The following is a 13,083-nucleotide window of genomic DNA, read 5'->3' as shown; positions in this document are numbered from 1 at the left end:
CCTCAAATGAGGATGGAGCGACGTGTCATGTTACTTAATTAATTCACTTTGCTTGGGCCTTGACCTGTTATTTTTTTTGCATTAACATTCTTATTTGAGAGTGCGTGTTGCCATCTATTTTTTTTTGGGCCCCGAAAATACGACTTTAGCACAAACAGCAGAAGAAACCACTATTTTGATCCTCCTGTTGAGACAAGCAAAGCCACCGACGCTTTCCCGTCAATGAGACAAAGATCACACGATCCAGAGGAACTCCGGTATTTCCAAAATAACGTGTGATCAGTGCACACAAAACCCTACATTCTATGTGGTTCCAACACACACAGGTCACCGAGGTCGTCCGCCTTGTTTTGTGTGTGCATTAAGAGGATCAACACTGTCCTCGTGCACACTTTCAAAACCGTCCGTCAGAAACAGTTTGGCACTATCTAACGCCTGTGCGTGTCCAAACGAGACAGCCGCGTACCTGCCTGAGGTTGCTGGGCAGGCAACCAAGGTTCCATAGTCCCATGCCAGGCCAGTCGGGGGCGCTGTGCCAGTGGCAGTAGGTCCAATCTCTCGGTTGAAAGTCAGTGAATCCTACGTATCAATATTGAAAGTGATGGTCCATAAAAAGCATGATTAGAAGTGATTACATTTATATTTTATACACGATGAGACATTGATGCTTTTTTTTTTTCCAAACACAGATCCATTACAGTATGAACAACGATTGATGAAAACATCCCTATTTTATTTCAATTGACACATTGATTGCTGCTGTCATTAACAATCACATCCTGATCCACATTGCTTGGAATCGTGATTAAGTGATAAACATGTCCTAGAGCTGTCAAAAAAAGCATGACTTTTTTTTTCTTTTCTTTTTTTTTTTTACACGAACAAAAAGACAGTAATAAAATAAGAGCGCTAATCTTTTTTCATTTCTAATTTTAAGAGCATTATTTTCTTATTCGTTTAAGAAACTTTGGTTTCCAAGTAAATGGCACTACCTTCCCCTCTCCTCAGAGATGTTGGCGCTAACGCGGCGTCGGCCTCAAGCAGCCAACTGAAAATACTTCCTGCCTCTGGCCGGGGGGCTTCCTGAAAGTGGGCATGACTTTGCAACACTACGGGGAGAAAAGCCAAAGTGTCCACCGCTTTATCATCCTGAGTTGGTTTTTTGTGTGTGTGTGAGTTCTGACTTCTGCAGAACGGAAAAATAAGGGCTTTAGGACAGAGACATCTGAATATTTTGACTTTCTTCAAAAAAAGAAGAAAAAAAAAGTCGAAACTTGAAGGCTTTGAGAGGGGAAAAGAGTGACGAATGTCAGTGTACCATCTCTTCTTCGCACTCCCAGTAAAGAGAGGCCAATATTTCCATTTAAAAATACTCTATCGGCGCAACCACTGTGGCATTTCGAATCAAATAAATATCAAACATTACGCCGCCGAATGTTATCCAGCGGTAAAAGACAAACGTCCCGAGAACAGGAAAAAAAAGAAAGGATTCATCCATCCATCCATCCATCCATCCATCGTGTTCGCAAAACTTTTTCTCGCTCTTGCTTCGAGCGAACGAGTGCCCCGGTGTCGTGTCTTAACTTCCTGCTGCTTGGACCACAAGGACGTCGACGCGTTAACAAAGTGACTGCAAGAAAAAAAAAAAAAAAAGGAGAAGAAAAAAAAAAAAGAAGACACGAAACGGAAAGAAACGTGTCCACGAACTGAGAAAGGCAGCGGCATGTTCCAGTGTTTTCCGGCAGACTCCTACTGCTACTACGACTACTTCCTCCTCCGGCCGCGGCCCCGCCGGCCTCGGGCCGAGGCGGCGCCGGCTCCTGCGGGGCCCGTACCGCCGTCGGAGGCGGCGGCAGCGCCGATGTTGATCTGCCCCTCCTGGATCTCGCTGCGGGCGTCGGCCGGCAGGTGCTCGATCTGCTGCTGGGCCTCCAGGTAGAACATGACGTCGCGGAGCTGCTCCTGGAGCTCCCCTATCGTCCCGTCCTTCAGCTCGCCTGAGGGGTGACAGACAGACAGACAGACAGACGCACACGGCTCGTCAGCGCTCTGTCGCACCTTGCGGCCCTCTTCAGATGGTGAGGTTTGCAGCCCATGCAGATTTTAGCTCTCTGTTTACGGCGTCCAGCAAAAAAAAAACAAAACCCAACAACCTCAGATTTACCAGAGATGGGAAGGAACAAAGTACAAATACTTTGTTACTTTGTTACTATTTTTCAGGTATCTATGTATATTGTTATTTTACTCCCTACATTTGTACACAAATATCTGTAATTTCTACTCTTTACATTGGAAAAATAAGCTTGTTACTTTTGTGTTCTGATCAAAGTAATTCACTTATTACGATAGTTGTTGTTGTTGTTGTTGTTGTTGTTGTTGTTGCTTGAGATGGAACCATTTAAACTACCCTGTTGTGTACTTTAATATGAAACTGGATCATATTTTATAGGGCGAGTTATTTGGAGTCCCTCGGGTTTATCAACACATGTATTGTTTCATTAATTGCAACAAAAAAAAAGGATAATTTTTAATTTTACTCGAGTAAATTCGGAATCTGTACTGTCTGGCGTTTACTTGAGTAAAGAAGTTGAACCAATACTGAACCAATAGAGTATTTTTTTTAATTAAGTTTATCCGTACTTTTACTTAGTACAGAATGTCAATACTGTTGCCACCTCTGGATTTAGCTTCCTGCTGAAACTGTTGACTGACTCTTCCAGTGTTTGTCAGGGGGGCTCGGCGGGTGAGACAAACATCTGGCTAGGGGCGAAGTCGCTAACCTGTAAGAGTCATCGGCGCCCTTTGTGACACCACAACACGTCGGAAAAACAGAGCCGGCAGAGGAGTGAAAGATGGACTCGAGCTAGAAGAACCCGGACTAAAGAGCTCTTTGAAAAGCTCTTTATCACCTGGCAGCAGAAAAGACAACTTATCACCACCTGGCCGTCTGTTTCAAGATTCAGATTCAAGATAAACATCTGCCACACCTTGTAATTCTACACAGAGCAGCTACTATTATTCTCTGCTGCTGCTCTCATTGGTGACTGAACCCGTTGGCTAATGGCTGCCAAGCAGGAAAAAAAAACAAAAAAACAGAAGCACAGCTGAGGAAAATCGACAACCATGTGACAGAATGTATACAGGAGCGCTGGCCAACACACCACAGCTGGGTCAACTTCCTCGCCGCAAAGTAAACTGCTGCTCTTTTTTTTTTTGGAAAAGCAGATCTACCAAAGGAGAAAAGACCAACCAAGATAACAACGTGATCAGAAATAATGAGTCTGACGGACTTTCGAGACGGTGAATCCGCGCTGCGTCACCACCGGGTGGAGGAGTTTAACTTGGAAGTCAACGGCAAAGGTGAAATTTGACTCATGGTGTGAACTTTCACATCCTGGGGGGGTCTTCACAAACACAGCCTCCCCCTGCTGGCTGGAGGAGGGTGATGTTTTTGTTTTTCTTGCCGTTTCTTCCCCTTGTGTTTCTTGTCGTTGGAGTGATCAGATCAGATCAGATCAGGTCAGGTCAGGTTCAGACATGCTTTAGTTTATCTTAAGATTCAGATTCTAACAATGAGTTCCAAGAAGTCGAGATTCCACTACTCCGTCATTCCCAGAAAAAATAGAAAAATAGCATATCAAGGACGTCATTATTGGAACCGGCGGCTCTCATTGTGCCTGGGAGATCACAAGAACAATCTGGGACTTTGGTGACGTACTGATCCAGAATCACCAGCAGCGCCAGAACCTCCATTCAGCAGCTCCATTCATTCATCCCTCTTCGCCTCCTCAGGATCCGTTCCATTTTATTTATCACTCACCGGCCAATAAAATAATTCACTTGCACCCTAATGGCCGTCTCCTTTCCCTTGTGTACTTCCAATAAACAGCCCGAAAGCCGACAAATAAACCGATCGGAGATGACATATTAGAGACGCCGCAGACACTCAAACTCGCCCATCATACAAATGTAAAAAAAACAACAAAAAAAACAACTGGAAAAACGTTGCTATTAAAGAGCCTCGTGGGCGGGGAAAACACTTTGAGAGGATTAAACAGCTGTCGTTAAACAAGCGCCACCCGCACGTAAACACTGAGCGCATGTTTAAGCGATGCGCGTCCTTGCAGAGTCAAGGGGAAAGAAAAAAAACAAAAAAAAAAAAGGACACTCAGGTGCGTGTGTGCTCTCGGAACGTGACATTTACGCTGCCCTACTTTCGTAAATACCGCTGCGCTTCAAGCCGCCCCGGCCTGACCTGACCTGCGTCTCACGGCCGCTGACGACCAGAGCGCGAACGCGGAAGCGATCTTTCAAATCTGCAGAGTAAATCCAGGTCCTCGGGGCCGAACGCGACCTGCTTCCTTGTACACGGCGGAGCGGCTCTTGTTGTTTGCCGCTGTGTGAGACGGGGACTCGCTCCGTCCTGTCGATCCAGATTCCTCAGGAGTTTATTTTGTGTTGTTATTTTTGTTCCGCGCGGGGTCAGAAATACAGTGAGTGGAGTGTTAGAGTGAGTGAGCCTGTGAGGCCAGAGGTGATGGGAAGCTCTGAGGAATATTAGAATAATGCTAGCGAGCAATAATAATAATAATAATAATAATAATAATAATGATATTACTTAAATTGACAATATATTGTATATTATGTATACAATTGTATAGGATTGTGTATAAGGGTGTGGATATATGTATACTATTTCTTTTATTTTTTAAGTTTAGTTTTTATGTATTTTATTTTTAGCAGGTTGCCCAATGACCGAAAGGTTGGCGGTTCAAATCCTTTTGTGTCCACGTTGTGTCCTTGGGCAAGACACAGAACCCTAAATCCATATCCACGTGTGTGTGTATGAGTGTGGACGTATGTGTGTGTGTGGAGGGGCGGGTCCATTTGAGGGGATGGGAGGGATGAGCTTTTATTTGTTCATTTTGCTGCATGTTCTGACATTTTACTTTTGTTTTAATCTGTGAAGCACTGTGGGTTGCATTCTTTTCATGCATGAAAATTGCTATATAAATAAAGTTTGATTTGATAAATTGCTCCCGATGGGACTGGTAGCCCCGAGCCACCCATTAGTGTACGAGTGGGCTTTGGTGGTGCCGTGAAGGTGCTGGAATAGAGGTGCAGTCCATTTAGCATATTTTACTTGGTCGACTTGATCTTTTTATTGGCACAGTGCTGGAGGTGCTGCCATCGCATTTCTCGTCGTGCATGGGACAAATAAAAGTTGAAACCTGAAAGAAACTTGAAAGTCGAATGCCGCTGCTGCACAAGAGCGGGACGTGGCTTCACGCGGCGCAGATTCAAGACTTGGAATGCAGCATTTCATCTTCTTTGATTGCTCTCTTTAAAGCTTTGTTTTCGAATCGCTTCCTTTGACTTTAGTTTGGGGGGGGGGGCAGGGGGGGGGCAGTTCTTCATAAATGGAGAACGAGGGTTTGCGTGGCTGCGATTGGCCCTGGCGTGACCCCTCAGCGTGCTTTGGCCACCAAAACCAGCCGGGTGCAAGTCGGAACCCCGGCGGACTGGTTTTCTTTTTTTTTTTCTTTTTTTTTTGACTCACTCACCGCTCTCTTTGCCCTTGCGCTCCTCCTCAGCCAGCCTGGACTGCAGCTGGGTCTGGTTGGCTCGCAGGCAGTTGTTCATCTCCTGCTCCTCCTGCAGCTCCAGGCTCAGCTTGGTCACGCGGCTGTTCAGCTGTGCACACCTACACAGCCACAGGGTCAGTCAGGACTCTCCTGAGAAGCTGTGATTAGGTTATGCAAGGAGGACCCACAGGTTTTTTTTTTTTTTTTTTTTTTATAAATCCTTCTCCCCCTCCTCCCACCAGAGAGTGCAACATTTCCCAGCAGATGCTTCGACTTGTGCAAACAGGGAAGGGAAAATGATACCGATTGGCTGCCAACGGCTTCGGGTGGCGAGGACAATCTGTTGCCGTTCATTGGAAGTCAAGCATCAAATATTTGTTGTGGTTTGTTTTTTTTTCTTCCTGTTTTTACACGCTGAGGCCACGGTGGAAACTGCCAAATCTCAACTGCACCCTCCGGTATTCTGTTCAGGTGAAATCTGAATGCGTTCCCAATTTCAATTAGGTAAATGTTTCATAATCAAATAATAATGAAAACTGTGTGTCCTGTACTTTCCAACCGCAGATACACAACAAACCTCAAAAGCGGCTCAAACCTTCTTCTTCTCTTTTGAGGTTTTTACTGATACATCATTATTGTTATTATTATCATTATTAATTATACTATTACTGTTGATAGTATCATTATCATTGTTGCCGAGTAATCATGTAATCCACTACTGTCATTAAACTACTTTTCTAAGTAATGGAGTAATGCAACGGATTACTTTGGTAATTACATCATAATTACTTGATCAAGTTAGGATTCTGATACTTTTCTGAAATATTTTTCAAGCCAAAAATTTCTTATTATCCACATAATGTCGGAAATTTAGAAAAACAACCAAAAACAGCAACGTTGCAGATTATTCTAACAGTTTGGCCCACCAGTGCCGTACATGGGTTTGTTCTGTGAAATGTGCAGTTTGTGTTCAGAGAGCAGACATTCATTCGTGTTAGGAGGACAGAGGCAATATCTGGAATTGCAAAATTTTCACTTTATAAAGTTCATTCAAAAGCACTGAACAACTGTTACTCTTTTTTTTTTTTTTTAACTAAAGTGATTAGTAATTGATTACTTATGAAACAAAGTATTCGATTACTTTTAAAGGAGTAATCAGTAATCCGTAGTTGGATTACTTTTATGGAGTAATCCCAACAACACTATTATAAACTAAATGGTACAGTATGATACTTTGCATTTCATTGGTTGCAACTTATCATGTTATACAGTATAGTATTGCATTCTTTTATCTGTACTTGCCACTTTTTAAACTTTTTTTTTTTTTTTTTTTTTAACACTTTATTGATTCCTGGCGTGCCCAATCGCGTCGGGTTCTGCCAAACCAACAGTTCACTGCCATGTAATGCGACATGTGACCAATCACGAACCTTGCGGCCCTCTCTGTCTCACCTAGCGTGCGATCCTGGACCTCCTGAAGCACACGAGCGTAAAGAACCTCCACTTACTTCTTCTCCACGCCCTGCTTCTCCTTGCAGATGTCGTTGAGGCGGCGCTCCAGGTTGTCGCAGCGCTCCAGCGTCTCCTTGAACTTGGCCTTCATGTTGATGATCTGATGGGGGGGGGGGGAAGAGAGCGGCCGCGTATTACCGAGGAACCCGACACGCAGCCTTGAAACGCTTTTGAGAGAACAAAACGAGTCTCCCCAACCTCCTCGGCCGTTTCCTTCTCCAGGTGAACGATCTTGTTCTCCCAGTAGATCCTCTGGGAGTCCAGCTGACTGGTCAGCAGGTACGAGTACTGCGGGCGACACGTCCGAGCATCTCAGTTCGACTCAACGACAAGAGGAGCGGCGGCGTGACAGCGCTGCGACGCCGTACCTCCAGCTGAAGTGCGTCTATCTTCTCATCCTGACAGAGGTCCCCTTCGCATTCGTACTGCACCATCTTGCCGTCCGTCTTGCTGGCCACCAGCCGATGCACGTAGTTATCTGGAAACCAACGGAGAAAAGAGAGTCATTGGTCCTTTTCTTTGTCCGTAATATCCAAACTGAACTGACAAAATCAAACGAATCAAAATCAAATCAAACCTCCGTGAAGGCACAGAGGAAGCAAATTCACGCAGGGATGCGACAGAGTCCATGGTCCAGGCAGAGAATTGAAGTTCTTACGCCATGGTAAAAACCACAACCCTTCCCAGTGCTGCCCCCTATGCTTACAGACCCGTATGTATAGAAAATCTAGCATTCCAGAGCTATAAAATGCTAAATGTTATGATCAAACTAAAGGTACATTGAACAAGCCAAACACAACAAAATAATTGAATATAACAAAAATGATAAATAGCTCCAACACTGACACCTTTCTTTTTTTTTTCGGGCTTCAGCGCTGAATTGTTGCACTTTTTCATTTTGCTCGAAAACAGACCAGGTGAATATAACAACCAAGCTTTACTCTTGCGTTTCGTGTTACAATAAACAATGAAATATTTGGGCGCAGCATAGCTGGGACGGGGAAGTTTTCGTCGAGCCAGCATTACGACGCATACCAAAGCACAGAAGTGGCGCAGATGTTAATCTAAAGGCTTGTTTCTGCAGCGACGACGGTGAGGAATGAGTTTCGAATCAGGTAGATAACATTGATTGACTGTGAATAAGCGTCGCCTAAGTTTATTCAAAGCTTCAGACCTCTGTAAACTCCTGATTAGCGACGGGCATTCCGGCCCTTTTGGCTCCCGAGCCGGTTCCTTAGATTTTATGACCAAGCGATGTGCTAAAGTTAATAATTAATGTTCATGAGATCAAAAATATGAAATGTGTAGTATTCATACACTCAACATGGAACACAGTACATTAAAAAATAAATGCGACATACCAAAATAAACATGCTAATACAACTACGTACAAGTGAAAGAACACATCAACCAACATCAAAACAAAACGAAAAATTGCAAAACAAACAAAAAGCAGCTTTCAGCTAAAAATTTCAGTTTAGCTCAGATTGGCATTCAAAAAAAACCCCTAAATGCCAAGCTTGTGTGCCCGAGTGTTATGGTATTCATTATTCCGTTCATCCAGTTTCTGATATTAATTTTTTTTACATTTCTCTATCGCACAAATTCTTCATTTTTAAATAAAAAAAAATCGTCTCCGAGCCAATCAGGAGCCGGCTCTTCGAACCAGTTCGTTCCCATCACAACTCCTGATCAGCCCTAATTTTGGCCCTGAGCTGCAGCACGCTCGGGTGTCTCCTGCCCTCTGATGGACAAACTACGCTATTGCAGTTTTACAGCCGCTTATTTCTCATAAAAGCGCCTCGGACTCACCGCCTGCGTAGTCCCAGACACGGTGGTTGGTGAGCTGCATGGCGTACGTGTGCTGCGTCTCCTCAAAGTGCTTGTAGGCGTGGCGGCTGACGTAGCGGCCGCAGCCGATGTGTCCGCAGATCAGGCAGATCCAGAGGTTCTGCAGAGAGAGAGAGAGCGAGAGAGAGAAGACGAGTCAAACGGAAGGAGAGAAACCAAACCAGGGCGGCCTCGAGATCCTCCGGTACCTCCTGAACTCCACATTCGAAGCACTTGTTCTCCTCCACCGGCTCCGGCGTTTGGCAGTACCTGCAAACGGGGCACCTGGACAAAGCAGAAGGTGTGCATTCATGTGAGGTCACATGTGGGACCGTGACCCCCCTTTTTTTTCTTGTGAAAGGACAGGAGGACAAAAACAACCGGCACGTGAGCTGAAGCTTTGAGAAAGCACCAGGGGGACTCTGCTGAAAGAGCATGTGATGACTGAAGTGACTGAAGCGGCTATATGCATGTGGGTCACATGGCTATGGGTCGGCTTTATGAGAGTGTATTACGGTGTGCCTGAGAAAAATGCACATAAACTTGGACAGATGGGTCAAATACCTTCCGATCGTGAATTTAATTGGACGGAAGTTGCGCTGAATGGTTGAAAAGCCATTTGTAAAACAGGAGAACAGGGCGTATCACGAAGTGAAAATGGCTTAAAAAAGAAAACGCTTTGACATTGTCTGTCTGTGTGTGTGTGTGTGTGTGTGTGTGTGTGTGTGTGTGTGTGTGCGCGCGATCGATCTACTCACGAGGCATCTTCCCACCGCTGGAGACACTGGCTGTGGAAACTGTGGTTGCACAGAGTGGTGAGGATGCCATTCACCGACTCGTCCATCCTCTCCAGGCACACGGTGCACTTTGGCAGCTCAGTCAGCTCCATCACCGGCAGGCTGGCCCCCTGGGGAGGTGGAGGCGGCGGAGAGGGGAGTGGGAGGAGTCCGGAGACGGGAAATAATTTACGTGCCGTTAACCGATCGAGAGGAAATTGTCGGCGGGAAGTGCGCGGGGCCGGTTGATGATTCAGTGGAGACTTGAGATCCTGTGTCTCCATTCAGGGTCTGCATCCTTGAAGTACGCATTTTGAAAGGAAGCTGCGTCATGGCACTGCGCCGAAGGCTCGTCCCAATTCCCAAAAGTCCGTAGGACGCTCGGAATGCGTGCTCGGAATGCGCCCTCGTTTTTAGCCGATTTCCAAGGATGCACCGCCACTATCCTTCGCGTACTTATGTATCCCATGATACTTTGCGTGCTGCTGCAAAGCATCCTGAGATCCTGGGAAGTCAGCTGAAATTAGCGGCACCTACTGGCAAAGACACTTCCTATAAATTTAAGTATTGAAATTTCACATAAAATATGCAGTTTTAACGTAGGGTTTTTACTTAGTTGAACATCGAACGACATCGTTAGATGGGCGAACCAATGGTTAGCTTGATGCTATTAAAACGTCACTTCCGGGGTTGGCCAGCAGGAAGGAACGGCGCAACGAGGAAATACGCCGAAGGCTAGACCTTCCCGTGTGGTTACGAGGAGGCGGGGTTTGGTTCGTCCTTCTAGGCCGGGTCCTCGAAGAACGCTTCCTTCAGACTGAGGACGCTGTTCAGGGTGCAGACCCTGAATTGAGACACCGCCTTAGTGCGGCCGTGAGACGACCCTGCAGCCGCTTCCTCCGTTTGCTCTTTCACACACAAACCTAAAAGGCTCGTCTTTTCGAGCGGCTGTAGCAAGACCTCGGGGGAACTGCACGCACCTCTTCAGATTTGATGACCTCAGCCCGCTCCACGTAGATCAGCTGACACACCGCGTCCTCGATGGAGTTAAACGGGTTCCCGTTGCAAGCGGTGTAAAAACTGTCTGCGTCTGCCTGAGTGATCAGCGAGGAGGTGCCGGGGGGGGGGAGTAAAAAAAAACAACTCATTAGTTCAGTTTTACATCCCAAACCTTCAGTTTTAGATTCAAAACCCTTCTTTTGTCTGATTCAAAGGGGGAAAAAAAAGAGAAAAAAGAAAAGAAAAGAGGACGCACTCTTACCTGCGTGCAGAACTTGAGAAGGACCATGTACTGGTTGGGGGTGGAATCCCGGATGATCTTCATGTGCTCCATGACGTCGTTGAACGGCGCCATGAGCTTCATGAGGTCGTGGCTGGTCATGGTGGCGGGGACGGTGAGGATGCACACCATGGCGCTGCGGCGCACGTCGTCCGTCAGCGACGTCATCTTGCTGCAACGGGACGAAGCGGCAAACAGCTTGTTTTGGTTTGGTTTGTTTTGTTTTTGCGAGACATTTTAATAGGGCTTAGAATGATTGTTTATTACTGTTGACTTGGATCAAAATACTGCCCTGGCAGAGAAAATGTCGACGCTGAAACGACCACTTGAGTATCAGAGTGGTTTATTCTCAGACAGGAATATCCGCACAACTTAAGTAGAGCAGCTCTGTTCAACCGGTGTAAACAACGCCAGACTGGACTCACTTGGTCTTGTACAAGTGCATGATGCCGTGGACGATCTCCACCGAAGGGTTCCCGCTGAAGAAGGAGATGTGATCGGGCAGCTGCTTGGATGGAGAGTCGGGAGCGGAGCCTGCAGAATCGCCGGCGTCCCGAGGGCCTTCGGTGCCCTGCGGACCTTCCCGGACCGCCTGCTCCGCCGAGGCACTGCTGGAGCCTGCACCTCCTCCTTTGTCTGCAGTCAGAAACACAGAACAGATTTCTTCTGATGTAAAATAAATAGCACACAAAATATTTGCTTAGTTGGCCTAGTTTGCGCGTGCCAAAGAGGGAATTTGACTGCGGTTTGTCTTCGTTCTCTCTACTTAGCTTAAAGAACAGAAACAAAACGAGAAGATAGTCAACAAGAGTTGTTGTGTTTTTTTTAAGTAAACAAATGTGCAACTCAGTGGTAAAATAAAAGAAATATATATATATCTATATCTCCAAGTATACATTAACATGTGCATTTAAAAAAACAAAACAACAACATAAACTAAATATAAAAATATATACAAGTCTACATATATTTACACCATAACAAGAAAATAAAAAAGAAATATAGGTGCTGCAGTAAGAGGTCGACCATGGTCAAAAGTAGTGCAGTGTGCACAAAACTTCTTGCACCTCATACGTTGTCTAACGACATGCGTGACCTCACCTGCTGGGCTGGGCTCGAATGTCTCGATGACCATGTCCCCCATGGCTCTGCTTCCGATGTGCTGGTGCAATATAGCAACTCTTTCCAGATCACTCTTCCCGCTGAGGGTGTGTTTGGCTACACCCAGAGATTTCTCCTGCAGTGCCTCATCTGACATGGCCTCGGCTAAAGACAAGACACAGAGCAGCTGTGACGACAGTGGGCAAAGTGGATGTACATCAAATCACAGCATCGGGGGGTGGGGGGAGAGACAATAATCGGCCGGTTGAATGAAACCCCGGTATCCTGTCGCGAAAAGCTCTTTCTGTAGGTGCTGTCTCGCTTAGCTTGCCGAAGACATTAGCAAGCGAGTCTTTAGCTTTTAAATGTGTCGACTCACCAGCGCAATACTGGAAACCCCGAGGAGAAGGAGACTGGTCGGCTAGTTCCAGGCGGATGACGACTAAGGAGACGCTCATCTGTGACAGATGAAGCCGCTACTTTACAAAAACACACAACCCGGGAGCAGCAGCTAGCTAAACCTTGATGGCGAGCGAGCTAAAGGCTACATAAAACCTCGCTTCTAAGGTCTCGGGAGCGAACGACGAACAGCCAAGAGCACGTTAAGACCGTATTTAAATCATACTGGGTTCGTCTCCGCTCATAATCAACACAGAAACGACTTAGCTCTCTAAAACTTCATCTTGCTGTGTGTGTTTTCACAGCTGTTTCTATCATGCGTCTCTTCTTCGAGGTCACTGATTTCATGCGTAGGCGCACTACTGCCACCTACAGTGTCTAAAATGGTATCGCACCCGGTGCGAGATAAACGTTGAAACTATTTTAAAAATTAATAAATGTATGTGATTTTAAATGCCGAGAAGAAATTTTGGAAATTAAATACTTCACTGGCATGATATATGTGTTTTTAAGACTATTATCCAATTAATACATAAAGATTCAACATGTTATCAAATCTTACTTTGTTTTTTATGCAGTCCATCTGAGAAAAAGAACCATA

General features: G+C 45.7%; 1 protein-coding gene across 1 annotated transcript; it reads right to left on the bottom strand.

Moving 5' to 3' along the window:
* Positions 1-712: 712 nt before the first annotated feature.
* Positions 713-12,837, bottom strand: brap (BRCA1 associated protein). The gene is made up of 13 exons (XM_076029623.1): positions 12,463-12,837; positions 12,084-12,248; positions 11,408-11,618; positions 10,965-11,154; positions 10,684-10,797; positions 9,686-9,834; positions 9,137-9,212; positions 8,910-9,048; positions 7,466-7,575; positions 7,296-7,385; positions 7,094-7,197; positions 5,565-5,704; positions 713-1,997 (listed from the first exon to the last, which is right to left on the bottom strand). Exons 1-13 carry the CDS (start codon positions 12,539-12,541, stop codon positions 1,765-1,767), a joined length of 1,800 nt encoding a protein of 599 aa, XP_075885738.1. The 5' UTR covers positions 12,542-12,837; the 3' UTR covers positions 713-1,764.
* Between the last annotated feature and the right edge of the window lie 246 nt (positions 12,838-13,083).

The sequence above is a fragment of the Nelusetta ayraudi genome, unplaced genomic scaffold (genome assembly GCF_046127955.1).
Source record: "Nelusetta ayraudi isolate G7.1 ecotype Tasmania unplaced genomic scaffold, CSIRO-AGI_Nayr_v1 ptg000026l, whole genome shotgun sequence".
Taxonomy (NCBI): Eukaryota; Metazoa; Chordata; class Actinopteri; order Tetraodontiformes; family Monacanthidae; genus Nelusetta; species Nelusetta ayraudi.
The sequence above is the reverse complement of the archived record's forward strand: the minus strand, read 5'-3'. Positions and strand labels throughout refer to the sequence as shown.